Source organism: Protopterus annectens, chromosome 6.part0, assembly GCF_019279795.1.
Source record: "Protopterus annectens isolate FY-2018-M chromosome 6.part0, PAN1.0, whole genome shotgun sequence".
Taxonomy (NCBI): domain Eukaryota; kingdom Metazoa; phylum Chordata; order Ceratodontiformes; family Protopteridae; genus Protopterus; species Protopterus annectens.
In genome coordinates this window covers 1,063,880,220-1,063,900,287 of record NC_056737.1, presented here as the reverse complement: position 1 = coordinate 1,063,900,287, position 20,068 = coordinate 1,063,880,220, and the positions used below count along the sequence as shown (strand labels likewise).

Sequence of the window (20,068 nt, the reverse complement as noted above, 5' to 3'; positions counted from 1 at the left end):
TGAAGCAGAAGTCAGGTGCTCATAGTCACAGAATTAATAAGTAGTCAGTACCTACAATCACAAGTTTATGTGAATTTATTATACTGAAACAGTGAAGCAGAAGTCAGGTGCTCATAGTCATAGCATTAATAAGCAGTCAGTACCTACAATCACAGAAGTTTATGTGAATTTATTATACTGAAACAGTGAAGCAGAAGTCAGGTGCTCATAGTCACAGAATTAATAAGTAGTCAGTACCTACAATCACAAGTTTATGTGAATTTATTATACTGAAACAGTGAAGCAGAAGTCAGGTGCTCATAGTCATAGCACTAATAAGTAGTCAGTACATACAATCACAAGTTTATGTGAATTTATTATACTGAAACAGTGAAGCAGAAGTCGGGTGCTCATAGTCACAGCATTAATAAGTAGTCAGTACATACAATCACAAGTTTATGTGAATTTATTACACTGAAACAGTGAAGCAGAAGTCAGGTGCTCATAGTCATAGCACTAATAAGTAGTCAGTACATACAATCACAAGTTTATGTGAATTTATTATACTGAAACAGTGAAGCAGAAGTCGGGTGCTCATAGTCATAGCATTAATAAGTAGTCAGTACCTAAAATCACAAGTTTATGTGAATTTATTACACTGAAACAGTGAAGCAGAAGTCAGGTGCTCATAGTCATAGCATTAATAAGTAGTCAGTACATACAATCACAAGTTTGTGTGAATTTATTATACTGAAACAGTGAAGCAGGTCAGGTGCTCATAGTCATAGCACTAATAAGTAGTCAGTACCTACAATCACAAGTTTATGTGAATTTATTATACTGAAACAGTGAAGCAGAAGTCAGGTGCTCATAGTCATAGCATTAATAAGTAGTCAGTACCTACAATCACAAGTTTATGTGAATTTATTACACTGAAACAGTGAAGCAGAAGTCAGGTGCTCCATAGTCACAGAATTAATAAGTAGTCAGTACCTACAATCACAAGTTTATGTGAATTTATTATACTGAAACAGTGAAGCAGAAGTCAGGTGCTCATAGTCATAGCATTAATAAGTAGTCAGTACCTACAATCACAGAAGTTTATGTGAATTTATTATACTGAAACAGTGAAGCAGAAGTCAGGTGCTCATAGTCACAGCATTAATAAGTAGTCAGTACCTACAATCACAAGTTTATGTGAATTTATTATACTGAAACAGTGAAGCAGAAGTCAGGTGCTCATAGTCATAGCATTAATAAGTAGTCAGTACCTACAATCACAAGTTTATGTGAATTTATTATACTGAAACAGTGAAGCAGAAGTCAGGTGCTCATAGTCAAAGCATTAATAAGTAGTCAGTACATACAATCACAAGTTCATGTGAATTTATTACACTGAAACAGTGAAGCAGAAGTCAGGTGCTCATAGTCATAGCATTAATAAGTAGTCAGTACATACAATCACAAGTTTATGTGAATTTATTATACTGAAACAGTGAAGCAGAAGTCAGGTGCTCATAGTCATAGCATTAATAAGTAGTCAGTACATACAATCACAAGTTTATGTGAATTTATTATACTGAAACAGTGAAGCAGAAGTCAGGTGCTCATAGTCATAGCATTAATAAGTAGTCAGTACCTACAATTACAAGTTTATGTGAATTTATTACACTGAAACAGTGAAGCAGAAGTCAGGTGCTCATAGTCATAGCACTAATAAGTAGTCAGTACATACAATCACAAGTTTATGTGAATTTATTATACTGAAACAGTGAAGCAGAAGTCAGGTGCTCATAGTCATAGCATTAATAAGTAGTCAGTACCTACAATCACAAGTTTATGTGAATTTATTATACTGAAACAGTGAAGCAGAAGTCAGGTGCTCATAGTCATAGCATTAATAAGTAGTCAGTACCTACAATCACAAGTTTATGTGAATTTATTATACTGAAACAGTGAAGCAGAAGTCAGGTGCTCATAGTCATAGCATTAATAAGTAGTCAGTACCTACAATCACAAGTTTATGTGAATTTATTATACTGAAACAGTGAAGCAGAAGTCAGGTGCTCATAGTCATAGCATTAATAAGTAGTCAGTACCTACAATCACAGAAGTTTATGTGAATTTATTATACTGAAACAGTGAAGCAGAAGTCAGGTGCTCATAGTCATAGCATTAATAAGTAGTCAGTACCTAAAATCACAAGTTTATGTGAATTTATTATACTGAAACAGTGAAGCAGAAGTCAGGTGCTCATAGTCATAGCACTAATAAGTAGTCAGTACATACAATCACAAGTTTATGTGAATTTATTATACTGAAACAGTGAAGCAGAAGTCAGGTGCTCATAGTCATAGCATTAATAAGTAGTCAGTACCTACAATCACAAGTTTATGTGAATTTATTATACTGAAACAGTGAAGCAGAAGTCAGGTGCTCATAGTCATAGCATTAATAAGCAGTCAGTACCTACAATCACAAGTTTATGTGAATTTATTATACTGAAACAGTGAAGCAGAAGTCAGGTGCTCATAGTCATAGCATTAATAAGTAGTCAGTACCTACAATCACAAGTTTATGTGAATTTATTACACTGAAACAGTGAAGCAGAAGTCAGGTGCTCATAGTCATAGCATTAATAAGTAGTCAGTACCTACAATCACAAGTTTATGTGAATTTATTACACTGAAACAGTGAAGCAGAAGTCAGGTGCTCATAGTCATAGCATTAATAAGTAGTCAGTACCTACAATCACAAGTTTATGTGAATTTATTATACTGAAACAGTGAAGCAGAAGTCAGGTGCTCATAGTCATAGCATTAATAAGTAGTCAGTACCTAAAATCACAAGTTTATGTGAATTTATTACACTGAAACAGTGAAGCAGAAGTCAGGTGCTCATAGTCATAGCATTAATAAGTAGTCAGTACCTACAATCACATGTTTATGTGAATTTATTACACTGAAACAGTGAAGCAGAAGTCAGGTGCTCATAGTCATAGCATTAATAAGTAGTCAGTACCTACAATCACAAGTTTATGTGAATTTATTATACTGAAACAGTGAAGCAGAAGTCAGGTGCTCATAGTCATAGCATTAATAAGTAGTCAGTACATACAATCACAAGTTTATGTGAATTTATTATACTGAAACAGTGAAGCAGAAGTCAGGTGCTCATAGTCATAGCATTAATAAGTAGTCAGTACCTACAATCACAAGTTTATGTGAATTTATTATACTGAAACAGTGAAGCAGAAGTCAGGTGCTCATAGTCATAGCATTAATAAGTAGTCAGTACCTACAATCACAAGTTTATGTGAATTTATTATACTGAAACAGTGAAGCAGAAGTCAGGTGCTCATAGTCATAGCATTAATAAGTAGTCAGTACCTACAATCACAAGTTTATGTGAATTTATTATACTGAAACAGTGAAGCAGAAGTCAGGTGCTCATAGTCATAGCATTAATAAGTAGTCAGTACCTACAATCACAAGTTTATGTGAATTTATTATACTGAAACAGTGAAGCAGAAGTCAGGTGCTCATAGTCATAGCATTAATAAGTAGTCAGTACCTACAATCACAAGTTTATGTGAATTTATTATACTGAAACAGTGAAGCAGAAGTCAGGTGCTCATAGTCATAGCATTAATAAGTAGTCAGTACCTACAATCACAAGTTTATGTGAATTTATTATACTGAAACAGTGAAGCAGAAGTCAGGTGCTCATAGTCATAGTATTAATAAGAAGTCAGTACATACAATCACAAGTTTATGTGAATTTATTATACTGAAACAGTGAAGCAGAAGTCAGGTGCTCATAGTCATAGCATTAATAAGTAGTCAGTACATACAATCACAAGTTTATGTGAATTTATTATACTGAAACAGTGAAGCAGAAGTCAGGTGCTCATAGTCATAGCATTAATAAGTAGTCAGTACCTACAATCACAAGTTTATGTGAATTTATTATACTGAAACAGTGAAGCAGAAGTCAGGTGCTCATAGTCATAGCATTAATAAGTAGTCAGTACCTACAATCACAAGTTTATGTGAATTTATTATACTGAAACAGTGAAGCAGAAGTCAGGTGCTCATAGTCATAGCATTAATAAGTAGTCAGTACCTACAATCACATGTTTATGTGAATTTATTATACTGAAACAGTGAAGCAGAAGTCAGGTGCTCATAGTCATAGCATTAATAAGTAGTCAGTACATACAATCACAAGTTTATGTGAATTTATTATACTGAAACAGTGAAGCAGAAGTCAGGTGCTCATAGTCATAGCATTAATAAGTAGTCAGTACCTACAATCACAGAAGTTTATGTGAATTTATTATACTGAAACAGTGAAGCAGAAGTCAGGTGCTCATAGTCACAGAATTAATAAGTAGTCAGTACCTACAATCACAAGTTTATGTGAATTTATTATACTGAAACAGTGAAGCAGAAGTCAGGTGCTCATAGTCATAGCATTAATAAGTAGTCAGTACCTACAATCACAAGTTTATGTGAATTTATTATACTGAAACAGTGAAGCAGAAGTCAGGTGCTCATAGTCACAGAATTAATAAGTAGTCAGTACCTACAATCACAAGTTTATGTGAATTTATTATACTGAAACAGTGAAGCAGAAGTCAGGTGCTCATAGTCATAGCACTAATAAGTAGTCAGTACATACAATCACAAGTTTATGTGAATTTATTATACTGAAACAGTGAAGCAGAAGTCGGGTGCTCATAGTCACAGCATTAATAAGTAGTCAGTACATACAATCACAAGTTTATGTGAATTTATTACACTGAAACAGTGAAGCAGAAGTCAGGTGCTCATAGTCATAGCATTAATAAGTAGTCAGTACATACAATCACAAGTTTGTGTGAATTTATTATACTGAAACAGTGAAGCAGGTCAGGTGCTCATAGTCATAGCACTAATAAGTAGTCAGTACCTACAATCACAAGTTTATGTGAATTTATTATACTGAAACAGTGAAGCAGAAGTCAGGTGCTCATAGTCATAGCATTAATAAGTAGTCAGTACCTACAATCACAAGTTTATGTGAATTTATTACACTGAAACAGTGAAGCAGAAGTCAGGTGCTCCATAGTCACAGAATTAATAAGTAGTCAGTACCTACAATCACAAGTTTATGTGAATTTATTATACTGAAACAGTGAAGCAGAAGTCAGGTGCTCATAGTCATAGCATTAATAAGTAGTCAGTACCTACAATCACAGAAGTTTATGTGAATTTATTATACTGAAACAGTGAAGCAGAAGTCAGGTGCTCATAGTCACAGCATTAATAAGTAGTCAGTACCTACAATCACAAGTTTATGTGAATTTATTATACTGAAACAGTGAAGCAGAAGTCAGGTGCTCATAGTCATAGCATTAATAAGTAGTCAGTACCTACAATCACAAGTTTATGTGAATTTATTATACTGAAACAGTGAAGCAGAAGTCAGGTGCTCATAGTCAAAGCATTAATAAGTAGTCAGTACATACAATCACAAGTTCATGTGAATTTATTACACTGAAACAGTGAAGCAGAAGTCAGGTGCTCATAGTCATAGCATTAATAAGTAGTCAGTACATACAATCACAAGTTTATGTGAATTTATTATACTGAAACAGTGAAGCAGAAGTCAGGTGCTCATAGTCATAGCATTAATAAGTAGTCAGTACATACAATCACAAGTTTATGTGAATTTATTATACTGAAACAGTGAAGCAGGTCAGGTGCTCATAGTCATAGCATTAATAAGTAGTCAGTACCTACAATTACAAGTTTATGTGAATTTATTACACTGAAACAGTGAAGCAGAAGTCAGGTGCTCATAGTCATAGCACTAATAAGTAGTCAGTACATACAATCACAAGTTTATGTGAATTTATTATACTGAAACAGTGAAGCAGAAGTCGGGTGCTCATAGTCATAGCATTAATAAGTAGTCAGTACCTACAATCACAAGTTTATGTGAATTTATTATACTGAAACAGTGAAGCAGAAGTCAGGTGCTCATAGTCATAGCATTAATAAGTAGTCAGTACCTACAATCACATGTTTATGTGAATTTATTATACTGAAACAGTGAAGCAGAAGTCAGGTGCTCATAGTCATAGCATTAATAAGTAGTCAGTACATACAATCACATGTTTATGTGAATTTATTATACTGAAACAGTGAAGCAGAAGTCAGGTGCTCATAGTCATAGCATTAATAAGTAGTCAGTACCTACAATCACAGAAGTTTATGTGAATTTATTATACTGAAACAGTGAAGCAGAAGTCAGGTGCTCATAGTCACAGAATTAATAAGTAGTCAGTACCTACAATCACAAGTTTATGTGAATTTATTATACTGAAACAGTGAAGCAGAAGTCAGGTGCTCATAGTCATAGCATTAATAAGCAGTCAGTACCTACAATCACAGAAGTTTATGTGAATTTATTATACTGAAACAGTGAAGCAGAAGTCAGGTGCTCATAGTCACAGAATTAATAAGTAGTCAGTACCTACAATCACAAGTTTATGTGAATTTATTATACTGAAACAGTGAAGCAGAAGTCAGGTGCTCATAGTCATAGCACTAATAAGTAGTCAGTACATACAATCACAAGTTTATGTGAATTTATTATACTGAAACAGTGAAGCAGAAGTCGGGTGCTCATAGTCACAGCATTAATAAGTAGTCAGTACATACAATCACAAGTTTATGTGAATTTATTACAGTGAAACAGTGAAGCAGAAGTCAGGTGCTCATAGTCATAGCACTAATAAGTAGTCAGTACATACAATCACAAGTTTATGTGAATTTATTATACTGAAACAGTGAAGCAGAAGTCGGGTGCTCATAGTCATAGCATTAATAAGTAGTCAGTACCTAAAATCACAAGTTTATGTGAATTTATTACACTGAAACAGTGAAGCAGAAGTCAGGTGCTCATAGTCATAGCATTAATAAGTAGTCAGTACATACAATCACAAGTTTGTGTGAATTTATTATACTGAAACAGTGAAGCAGGTCAGGTGCTCATAGTCATAGCACTAATAAGTAGTCAGTACCTACAATCACAAGTTTATGTGAATTTATTATACTGAAACAGTGAAGCAGAAGTCAGGTGCTCATAGTCATAGCATTAATAAGTAGTCAGTACCTACAATCACAAGTTTATGTGAATTTATTACACTGAAACAGTGAAGCAGAAGTCAGGTGCTCCATAGTCACAGAATTAATAAGTAGTCAGTACCTACAATCACAAGTTTATGTGAATTTATTATACTGAAACAGTGAAGCAGAAGTCAGGTGCTCATAGTCATAGCATTAATAAGTAGTCAGTACCTACAATCACAGAAGTTTATGTGAATTTATTATACTGAAACAGTGAAGCAGAAGTCAGGTGCTCATAGTCATAGCATTAATAAGTAGTCAGTACCTACAATCACAGAAGTTTATGTGAATTTATTATACTGAAACAGTGAAGCAGAAGTCAGGTGCTCATAGTCACAGCATTAATAAGTAGTCAGTACCTACAATCACAAGTTTATGTGAATTTATTATACTGAAACAGTGAAGCAGAAGTCAGGTGCTCATAGTCATAGCATTAGTAAGTAGTCAGTACCTACAATCACAAGTTTATGTGAATTTATTATACTGAAACAGTGAAGCAGAAGTCAGGTGCTCATAGTCAAAGCATTAATAAGTAGTCAGTACATACAATCACAAGTTCATGTGAATTTATTACACTGAAACAGTGAAGCAGAAGTCAGGTGCTCATAGTCATAGCATTAATAAGTAGTCAGTACATACAATCACAAGTTTATGTGAATTTATTATACTGAAACAGTGAAGCAGAAGTCAGGTGCTCATAGTCATAGCATTAATAAGTAGTCAGTACATACAATCACAAGTTTATGTGAATTTATTATACTGAAACAGTGAAGCAGGTCAGGTGCTCATAGTCATAGCATTAATAAGTAGTCAGTACCTACAATCACAAGTTTATGTGAATTTATTACACTGAAACAGTGAAGCAGAAGTCAGGTGCTCATAGTCATAGCACTAATAAGTAGTCAGTACATACAATCACAAGTTTATGTGAATTTATTATACTGAAACAGTGAAGCAGAAGTCGGGTGCTCATAGTCATAGCATTAATAAGTAGTCAGTACCTACAATCACAAGTTTATGTGAATTTATTATACTGAAACAGTGAAGCAGAAGTCAGGTGCTCCATAGTCATAGCATTAGTAAGTACTCAGTACATACAATCACAAGTTTATGTGAATTTATTATACTGAAACAGTGAAGCAGAAGTCAGGTGCTCCATAGTCATAGCATTAATAAGTAGTCAGTACCTACAATCACAGAAGTTTATGTGAATTTATTATACTGAAACAGTGAAGCAGAAGTCAGGTGCTCATAGTCACAGCATTAATAAGTAGTCAGTACATACAATCACAAGTTCATGTGAATTTATTACACTGAAACAGTGAAGCAGAAGTCAGGTGCTCATAGTCATAGCATTAATAAGTAGTCAGTACATACAATCACAAGTTTATGTGAATTTATTATACTGAAACAGTGAAGCAGAAGTCAGGTGCTCATAGTCATAGCATTAATAAGTAGTCAGTACATACAATCACAAGTTTATGTGAATATATTATACTGAAACAGTGAAGCAGGTCAGGTGCTCATAGTCATAGCATTAATAAGTAGTCAGTACCTACAATCACAAGTTTATGTGAATTTATTACACTGAAACAGTGAAGCAGAAGTCAGGTGCTCATAGTCATAGCATTAATAAGTAGTCAGTACCTACAATCACAAGTTTATGTGAATTTATTACACTGAAACAGTGAAGCAGAAGTCAGGTGCTCCATAGTCATAGCATTAATAAGTAGTCAGTACATACAATCACAAGTTTATGTGAATTTATTAAACTGAAACAGTGAAGCAGAAGTCAGGTGCTCCATAGTCATAGCATTAATAAGTAGTCAGTACCTACAATCACAGAAGTTTATGTGAATTTATTATACTGAAACAGTGAAGCAGAAGTCAGGTGCTCATAGTCACAGCATTAATAAGTAGTCAGTACATACAATCACAAGTTCATGTGAATTTATTACACTGAAACAGTGAAGCAGAAGTCAGGTGCTCCATAGTCATAGCATTAATAAGTAGTCAGTACCTACAATCACAGAAGTTTATGTGAATTTATTATACTGAAACAGTGAAGCAGAAGTCAGGTGCTCATAGTCACAGCATTAATAAGTAGTCAGTACATACAATCACAAGTTCATGTGAATTTATTACACTGAAACAGTGAAGCAGAAGTCAGGTGCTCATAGTCATAGCATTAATAAGTAGTCAGTACATACAATCACAAGTTTATGTGAATTTATTATACTGAAACAGTGAAGCAGGTCAGGTGCTCATAGTCATAGCACTAATAAGTAGTCAGTACCTACAATCACAAGTTTATGTGAATTTATTACACTGAAACAGTGAAGCAGAAGTCAGGTGCTCCATAGTCATAGCATTAATAAGTAGTCAGTACCTACAATCACAGAAGTTTATGTGAATTTATTATACTGAAACAGTGAAGCAGAAGTCAGGTGCTCATAGTCACAGCATTAATAAGTAGTCAGTACATACAATCACAAGTTCATGTGAATTTATTACACTGAAACAGTGAAGCAGAAGTCAGGTGCTCATAGTCATAGCATTAATAAGTAGTCAGTACATACAATCACAAGTTTATGTGAATTTATTATACTGAAACAGTGAAGCAGAAGTCAGGTGCTCATAGCCATAGCATTAATAAGTAGTCAGTACCTAAAATCACAAGTTTATGTGAATTTATTATACTGAAACAGTGAAGCAGAAGTCAGGTGCTCATAGTCATAGCATTAATAAGTAGTCAGTACCTACAATCACAGAAGTTTGTGTGAATTTATTACACTGAAACAGTGAAGCAGAAGTCAGGTGCTCATAGTCATAGCATTAATAAGTAGTCAGTACCTACAATCACAAGTTTATGTGAATTTATTACACTGAAACAGTGAAGCAGAAGTCAGGTGCTCATAGTCATAACATTAATAAGTTGTCAGTACCTACAATCACACGTTTATGTGAATTTATTATACTGAAACAGTGAAGCAGAAGTCAGGTGTTCATAGTCCTAGCATTAATAAGTAGTCAGTACCTACAATCACAGAAGTTTATGTGAATTTATTACACTGAAACAGTGAAGCAGAAGTCAGGTGCTCATAGTCATAGCACTAATAAGTAGTCAGTACCTACAATCACAGAAGTTTATGTGAATTTATTATACTGAAACAGTGAAGCAGAAGTCAGGTGCTCATAGTCATAGCATTAATAAGTAGTCAGTACCTACAATCACAGAAGTTTATGTGAATTTATTATACTGAAACAGTGAAGCAGAAGTCAGGTGCTCATAGTCCTAGCATTAATAAGTAGTCAGTACCTACAATCACAAGTTTATTTGAATTTATTATACTGAAACAGTGAAGCAGAAGTCAGGTGCTCATAGTCATAGCATTAATAAGTAGTCAGTACATACAATCACAAGTTCATGTGAATTTATTACACTGAAACAGTGAAGCAGAAGTCAGGTGCTCATAGTCATAGCACTAATAAGTAGTCAGTACATACAATCACAAGTTTATGTGAATTTATTATACTGAAACAGTGAAGCAGAAGTCAGATGCTCATAGTCATAGCATTAATAAGTAGTCAGTACCTACAATCACAAGTTTATGTGAATTTATTATACTGAAACAGTGAAGCAGAAGTCAGGTGCTCATAGTCATAGCATTAATAAGTAGTCAGTACATACAATCACAAGTTTATGTGAATTTATTACACTGAAACAGTGAAGCAGAAGTCAGGTGCTCATAGTCATAGCATTAATAAGTAGTCAGTACCTACAATCACAGAAGTTTATGTGAATTTATTATACTGAAACAGTGAAGCAGAAGTCAGGTGCTCATAGTCACAGAATTAATAAGTAGTCAGTACCTACAATCACAAGTTTATGTGAATTTATTACACTGAAACAGTGAAGCAGGTCAGGTGCTCATAGTCATAGCACTAATAAGTAGTCAGTACCTACAATCACAAGTTTATGTGAATTTATTACACTGAAACAGTGAAGCAGAAGTCAGGTGCTCATAGTCATAGCATTAATAAGTAGTCAGTACCTACAATCACAAGTTTATGTGAATTTATTATACTGAAACAGTGAAGCAGAAGTCAGGTGCTCATAGTCATAGCATTAATAAGTAGTCAGTACCTACAATCACAGAAGTTTATGTGAATTTATTACACTGAAACAGTGAAGCAGAAGTCAGGTGCTCATAGTCATAGCATTAATAAGTAGTCAGTACCTACAATCACAGAAGTTTATGTGAATTTATTACACTGAAACAGTGAAGCAGAAGTCAGGTGGTCATAGTCATAGCATTAATAAGTAGTCAGTACCTACAATCACAGAAGTTTATGTGAATTTATTACACTGAAACAGTGAAGCAGAAGTCAGGTGCTCATAGTCACAGAATTAATAAGTAGTCAGTACCTACAATCACAAGTTTATGTGAATTTATTACACTGAAACAGTGAAGCAGAAGTCAGGTGCTCATAGTCATAGCATTAATAAGTAGTCAGTACCTACAATCACAAGTTTATGTGAATTTATTACACTGAAACAGTGAAGCAGAAGTCAGGTGCTCATAGTCATAGCATTAATAAGTAGTCAGTACATACAATCACAAGTTCATGTGAATTTATTATACTGAAACAGTGAAGCAGAAGTCAGGTGCTCATAGTCATAGCATTAATAAGTAGTCAGTACCTACAATCACAAGTTTATGTGAATTTATTATACTGAAACAGTGAAGCAGAAGAAAATGTACTATACCAATAATAACTACTTTGGCAGTGAAAGCATTACCTGTCACTGAAACAGTAGTTGTCAGTATTTATTGCAAATCGTTTATGTCTTTGCAGTTACTTATTCAAATCACCCAAACAAGCAATAACACCAATGAATATCAAGAAATACTTGTCAGAATTTAGTAATTTCATTGGTGCCAGCAAGATATGTAACCTTACTTAACATAACCTTCTTATTCAAGCATGAAATACTTAATTTTCTATTATCAAATTAAACATATTTGCTTCTTAACATTTATGACTCCATCTCTCTCTCTCTCTTTTAAGTTTTTTTTTTTTTTTTTTTTTGCAGTTCTGTTAGTGCCTGGGGTAGCTCAGCCATAAGCCTTCCAGGTGACAGAAAGATCACCACCACCCCTGCCCACCTGGAATGTCTTCACAAAGTGTGGGTGGGGGCTCCAGCCCTATGGGTCCCCTGACATGAGTCAGCCTGGTATGCCAGGACTGTGAGCTTCAGGACCTGGGGTTAAGGTTGCAGTTGCAAGGGTCATGGAGAGGCAATTGTATATATCTTAATTTTGTATTCAGTAGGTGTAAGACTCACTGACTCAGTCGGCTCCAACCTTGACCACCATGCCATCGAGGATATAACCAAGGAGTGTAACTGAGGTCCTCTAGATCGGGGTGGTGGCGCCTCCCAGATTTTCTCATTATTCCTTTCTGTCCATCTGCCTTGTCTGCATTTTGAGTTTTTGTCTTAAAAAATCCTTATATCTTCCTTAAGCCTTTCTCCTACACCCTCTTCCCTTATTCATTCCCATTATTAAAAAAATGTAAAAAGAGGGTTCTATCCCCACAAAAAAACATAGTGCTCACCCTCTCCTATGTCCTTCCAGCACAATCATCTTAATGCGTCTCTTTTATGTTTTCCAGTCTTTTCTCTCCCCGGTTTCCAATGTTCCTATCTTCCTCCTTTTTCTAACCTTATAGAAGCCCCAAAAATTTCTCCTATAGAAACACCCTTTACAGAGAATGAAAGAAACTTTAAAACAATTTGGGTAAACTGTGAGCAAGCAGCACTCAGCTCTGCTCAGTGCATTTTCTTGTAAAAGATTTTGAGAGATCCAAGCACACCCGTGCCTCCTGCAACAACCTGCCAAAAATGAACAATCATTGTGGCTTTATGTACATATGAAATATTTCACAGACAACTATCCATTTCCTATCATTTTACTCTGCTTCACACATGTGAAACTGTTGTAGGTGTTCTGTCGCAAACCTCAGAAGACTGAAAATCAGCGCTGCTTGTTTGTGCTTTGGTCATTTGAAAGCAGGCACAGTGGCACTATTTGCAGACTCCCATTACACATCTATGAAGCATTAAAGCTATGAATACCACCCTTTGTTGAACAACCTTCAAAATACATACTGTTCAACGGCTCACCACTCCAGCTGACCCTCTCCATATAATCTTCGTCGTCATCATCATCATCTTCTCCAATTCCACGGATACTATTCACAGCTCTTTTGGACTCCTTCAGCTAAAAGGTGAAAGCAAGCATTTTTCACTTTTTGATTTAAAAAGCATAGCAACAAAAAAGATACTGCTTTTTAGTTAATGTGTAATACAGTGATATTCATCCTACAGAAATTCAAGTCTGTGTAATTCTGCTGAAATCTAAGTGGATTCCATGCATTTTAACTCCACTAGAAAAAAATAAGCATCACCTGAGCAAGCACTATCAATAAACAGATGATAAACATACTGAATCACAAGAAAAGTCATACTAAACAGAATATCACCTAAAAACCTGAGCCACCCACAGTACTACTGCGATAAGTAACACTGAATGGATTACCAGCATGTTAACCTTCTGCAGGTGAAAGACTGGCATTTTCCAAAGAGTTTAATTTTCCTCCCCAGAATCAGAAAAAAATGACTGACTAGAACTTTGCAACAATGGAGTACTGGTTCACACCCTATGTGCAATGATACCATAAGTCGTCAATCAAACTATAGCCCCCCCCTCCTAAAAATGCAGCCCTACCCACACATCTACAGTAGTCCATAAGCTACAGCAAATAAGTGTATGAAAGCAACCTTGCGTTGTATGCAATACCACAGTTCATGTAATTGGATTCCAGACGTTGCTTCACAATTTTCTTATCATTTTTCACATTGCATTTACTGAGCCCAGGGACCCCTTAAAGAGGAGATTTGGAGTGAAGTATCCACAAGTTAGTTGAAAAAATAGTAATAATGCTGTTAGCAGTTACAGACAGCAAAGTAAAGCTGAACTACATACTGAATAACAGTATGCACAGAAGTAAGAGATGATGAAGACCACACACAGTATTGCTGCTGAAGCAGCTTTCCTGTTTTTCTGTTCATCAGCTGTCTACTACTGCTGCTGTGGAATTTCAGTATTTCTGACACATCTGTTACACACAGTATTGAAACTGCTGTAGCTTGCCAATTCCTGACACGTACTGCCATTTTCTAACAGCATGGAGTTCTACCTTTTCCCACTGCATTTGCAATTAGAAAAATGAAACTGGAATGTACTTAAATGTGCTTTATTCTACACGACTGCTCCTGAGCTGGGGGACTGTGTTCTGGCTTCTATACACAAATACAGGGTATCAATTGTTTTCTATCACTTGCTACATGCACTGCTAACATACAATGTTTACTCCATGCTACATTAGTCTATATATTTTTGTCTATTTTATAAAATGCCTAAAACTGAATTTTGTTAAGTTCTTTTACCTTGGAAGCTGTACAGTGCTATAATTATTTTGATGACCTTAAACGTAAATTGTCTATTCTGCAGCCTTACTTGTTTTTCTCCTGCTGTCCTTAAACCATCAGTAAAGGGCTGCTTCTTCAACTCAGCTTCCTTTACTTTAGGTGGTACCTGCACACTGAATAGTGATTACTGTGTGCTACTCACTACGTTGAAAGCTGCTCGACCGCTTCTTCTGCTGTTTCTGCCTCTGGACTGAGACACCTCCGATAAGTCTGAGGGAATTTCAATAGCTTTGGTTTAAAACAGTTATTCTGTTATCCAGCTTCCAACTGTGTAACAGGCCTGATGTTTTCACCTCATCAAATGTTCATGACAGCTGAATCGGGATGACTTGGACTTTGAATCAGAGGTTTTTTGCTTGTCCAGGGGTTATGATGCATAGTACGCTTGAGGTCTTGGGTTCAAGTCTCACATGAGAGGTAATATTATCCTTTCAAGTCTCTTTGTTTCTAACTGTGCCTAAACAGAGGTGTGTGTGTTTCTCTCTATATACACACACACACACACAAACATACGCATATATACACATACAAAATGTGAGTGTGCGTTTGTTTGCATCTGTAATTTGATGCCTCTTGTAAGGTGTGCTATTGTTATAACAACATCAAGCAGCTTTTTGGAGACATGACCTGAGACAAGAGAGAGGGCTCCCTACATTTTTTTCATTCTCATTGGTTGTTGTGTCTTTCGGCTTTTCCCGGTTAGGGGGTCGCCAAAGCAGAACTCCGGTCCGCTAATGACTGGTAGTTGATTTTTACGTGCCGAGTTACCAGCCCTGACGCACAACTTTCAACAAAGGTACGCTCATTCACGCATGTCTCCACGCAGAAGACGCTCTAGCTGAGAATCGAACCAGACAGCGTCTTACTGTAAGGCGACAACGCTACTGCAGCACCACCAAACTCAAATATCCTCCAGCAAGCAATAACTGATTCAGCTGAGTAACTGGTAACAGATTGTTATTCTCAGTTTTGAAAAATGTTGCCTTCTATAGCAGCTATTAAGTGTCTTGAGAGACAATATTCATTTCTGTTTGTTGGCTGATTTAAGCACTTTATCATTACAGTGACTTTTTAGTTCCCAATACTAAACAATGGGTTTTATGTCCTCCAGGGATATTTGGTTAGCCCTTTGTGCATTTGTTCCATATTACTAGACTCATACACTTCCTTGATCTGCTGGAGATCTGAGTCACAAGAAGTTATCAGATACGAGGTAGGGACTGCTACTTTATTATGTGCCCTGCCTCAAGGACACAGACAAGGATATGGGTTACCACATACCACTCTAGCGTGAAACATCAATTTTTTTTTCTCCCTAAAGGACATCATCTAATGCTTCCTCTACCTGCATCCAACTGGCCCACTTGCTCTGGGGGGACATTCCTGTTCTAGGACAGAACCCTAAAGCCCATTTGTTCCTACCTAGGAATCTCAATTGGATCTCGGTTCCCTAGTAAGAGTTGCATGATAAGGAGTAGGCCAGCATGCCTTGTTATGCAAGGCAGTCTATCATCTTCCCTTGAGCAGTTACTCCCAGCCGCATCATTAATGTCTCCAGAGGGGAAGCATGCCCCCACATTCTGAATTCCTCTTAGCTTAGAAGAACAAATGCAATCCAGGCTCAGTAGGCTTGGAATACACTGGGTGTAAGAGCTATTGCTCCCACTAGGTGTCATCCATGAGGTGAGCCAGAACCATTTCCCTCCCTCTAGGATAGGCAAGCCAGCAGTGATCACTTACTCAGATTCTGCCTGTCCAGTTCCTACAGACATCTGAGTCACTAACTGAACTTAGGTTGCCTCTACCATAATCAGGACTTTATTCCTACAGGCCACATAGACAGCAGGTAAAACATTATCTTAATAAGGATCCTCTTTGTTTGGTGCCAGTACCTAAGGCTTTAGATTTTAAATCCCAACCTTCATGCAAAAACAATCTTACTAATGCTTTGACTTGGGCTTTTGTGGTAAATACCAGTTCAATAAAAGAGGCCAGGCATTACTTCTGACTTGAGCTATTCAGTTGACCTGGCATTTATCATGCAGACACGGCTTGATGATAACAGTGGGCTCCCAGCCTTCATGTAATCTGATACATGGCAGTATTGAATTATTTTAATTCTTTATTACAAATACACCAGTAAGAGGTTGGAATAACTAGTCTTTGAGCACGTCCTTGGGGCATGAATGGACTGCAGACATCTAATCAGTTACTGCCCACCCAATTATATGGGGAAGGTCTACAGGAGTTCAGTGATCATCTCATTGATCAGGTCAGTGAAATCCACATGTCTTGTTCTGGGGTATTTTAATGCCTTGGCCAATGATGAGACTTGTGAATCTTTGTGGAGCTATTTACATGTTTTATTCTGGCTTCAGTCATGTTACTTCTGCTGTTACCCGTAAATTTGGATTTGGGAACTCAATGGACTTTGTTTTTTTTTGTCCACTTTCTGGCATAATGACAACTGTCCCAGTGCCTCACATCCTTTGCTGAGTCTACCAACACTTCACCCCCCCCCACCAAAGTCAATGCTGAATTTCAGCAGAGGTCAGCAAAACCTCAAGGGCATCCTAGGGGCAGAGCTGTCTTTCTCAAATCCGAGGATTTTTCTTTTTTTGACCTACCTGAGACACTACCTTCTCCTGTATGTCTGCTTACCATGTCTGAGGGCTACTCCCTTCATTGGACCACACCTCCCTTTGGGGAGCATCATCAAACACCTTCCTCTCACAAAATGGGTCCAACCATCCCTCCCTGCCAGTGCCTCAGATGCCAGAGATGCTAAATGAACCAGTTAGGGCTTTATCCCGCTAAGCCACAGCGCTAGCTTACAGGCCTTGGTATACAAAGTCATTAATGAACACTTCTGTGGCCAATCTTTTGATTCCCACAGCCTCCATTTGTCTACTGTGTGACACAGAGCAAGTCACTTAACCATACAGTGCTCTGGGCAATTGGGAAACTAGGGCAGACTCTCAATGGTCTCCCAGGCTGAATGTCTAGCAACTACCTAAAATTGTAAGAATTTGGTCTATAAACTAAGGTCTAGTAAAGTATCTTCTTCCATATTAGACCACTACTTGGTTCATTTTAAGTGGGTACATCTACCAACTGTGTCACCAAGTACAGAGCTGGTCAGTGGTACGGAATTTTGAAATATCAACAGGGACATCATCTTAGTCATACATGATCAACTCCTTAGTCATGACAGTGCTGACAATCCAGATTCCATAGTGGTAGCATATAATATTTATATCACTGGAGCTCTGGATATTTTTGCCCCAGCTTTTGTAAGTTCATGCTCAATGGTTTGTCCATGAGCAAGAACATGCCTATTGTAAGGCATACCAGACAGGAATCTCCAACAAAAGGCTATCTTTTTTTTTCTCCAGTGGTATTTCTGACATGGTAAATCATCTGTATACGTCTTGCAGAGTGGCGGATGGGCTGTGCAGCCCAGCATGTCTTGCTGTTCAAAGACCATTTTCTCCCATACAGTATGAGAAAGTCACACTTTTTTTTGTGGATAAGATTGTCAAAATTAGGAGCTCCTTTCAGAACAGCACATCTAACAAGAGCACAGGTGGCAATTCACCTGCAATGCTTAACTTTGGTTGATTTGAATTCAAGTATGTTGGTTATGAAGGACTCATTAAAACAACTTCATATTTGCAGCATTTAACTCACTGCAGGCTACACGAAGGTATAACCAGGTTAGGAAAATATTGTCTTACTGTTTTAGAACTAATTATTCTTCTTTGAGATTGAGTTTTCAAAAAAGGAAATCAGTACTCTCATGTTAAAAAATGTATATTGCGGTCATGACAGTTGGAAGAATTATCAACTAGTCTCTATCCATTTTTCCAAAAGGTCATTCGGAAAGTAATATATACACAGAGGCAATTATTTCCCTTGACATATGCAGTCCAAATTAGTCTGGTTTTAGAGCTAGGAAAAGCAATGAGATCACCTTCACTCAGGTTTTCAGTCAGCAATTAATAGCTAAAAATCAACGGTTACATTCCAGTCTGGTCCTCCTTGATCTCTTAGCTGCACCAAACCCATTATGATGGATCATGGCATCCTGACAAATCCCATTATAGGTTCATAGATTAGTACTAAGCTAACTGCCCTTGCGAGCCATTTTAAGCTTAGCCAATTATCCCTTGTGAGACTCAAACTCTACACCTCGTGTTTGTAAGGCAAACACCTTAACCATTAGGCCACCCTCCCAACAAAATAAACAGCCTATGCAGGTCTTGAACCCAGGACCCTGTACACTATAGTCACAATAGTTAACCACTAAGCCATCACAGCAGTAGGTTACAATAAAACTAAGAACCAAACACAAAACGTCATAAAACAAGTTGCGAAACAAAAAAGCAAGTACAAACAATGCTAAACCACATTGGATAATGTGTATTTTATTAGATTGAAGAAATTTATGAATGATTTAGTTTAAAAATGTACAGACATCCAGTGGTTGGATGTTTGTTCATCATGTGATTTGATAGAGGGGTATTTAAATATTTGTTGTTGTACAAAAAGTGTTGCTGAAGAAGTCTGTGTTTTAAACTTGATGAAAGCGCTAAAACCTTTTTCGACGTGATAAACGTATTAAATCTGCACTTTTATTTTATTGTCCAGTGTGGTTTAGCATTGTCTGTACTTGCTTTTTTGTTTTTCACAACTTGTTTTATGAAATCCTATTAGGTTTACAGTTTTTTTTCTGTCACTTTGCTTAACAGGTTTGTGTCTTACTCTCAGGCTGATCTCAGAGAGTGCTGTCAGATTTGAATTCCTTTAACCGCAATTGTCTGGAATACAAATTTCAACAGGGTTCCACCTTGGTGCCACTGTTGCTCATTGTATATATATCTTGCTTCTTTGGGAGGTCCTTCAAAGAAGTGGTATTAGACTTAAGTGAATAGCATCACAACTGACAGCACATAACATTCAATAGGTTCTGAAATACAAGTTTCTTGGCCTAAAACTGTTGCTAACCATTCCTTCAAGGCCCAAACAGAAAACATAACAGATAAAGTCAATACCCAACTTACAGTGTACAACACGTCTGATAATCACCTCATTCCACCAGAAGGGAGGACCTCATGCATGCTCATTCCATGACTGGAGTACATTCTTCCTGTTGTTTTATTTTTTCCCAAAAAATACCATACATTTCAAACAGTTAACAAGAATATGCAAATTTATTTACCCCTCCCTTAAAATGAGCACCATTACACTTACCTACATAAAGCTAACTAGTTTCTACTAACATCTGCACAACCTCTCTCAACCTGACATTCAAACTTATGTACAGAACTACAGTCTTTCTACTAAAATTAAC

General features: G+C 36.6%; 1 protein-coding gene across 1 annotated transcript in view; it reads right to left on the bottom strand.

Annotated features, from left to right (window-relative positions):
• The window catches only part of VIPAS39 (VPS33B interacting protein, apical-basolateral polarity regulator, spe-39 homolog), a 1,635,849-nt gene that overhangs the window by 1,361,375 nt on the left and 254,406 nt on the right, over positions 1–20,068 (bottom strand). Inside the window, exon 4 of the mRNA XM_044074687.1 lies at positions 13,333–13,444. Within this exon, the coding sequence (XP_043930622.1) occupies positions 13,333–13,444 (112 nt within the window). The remainder of the gene's footprint in view (positions 1–13,332; positions 13,445–20,068) is intronic.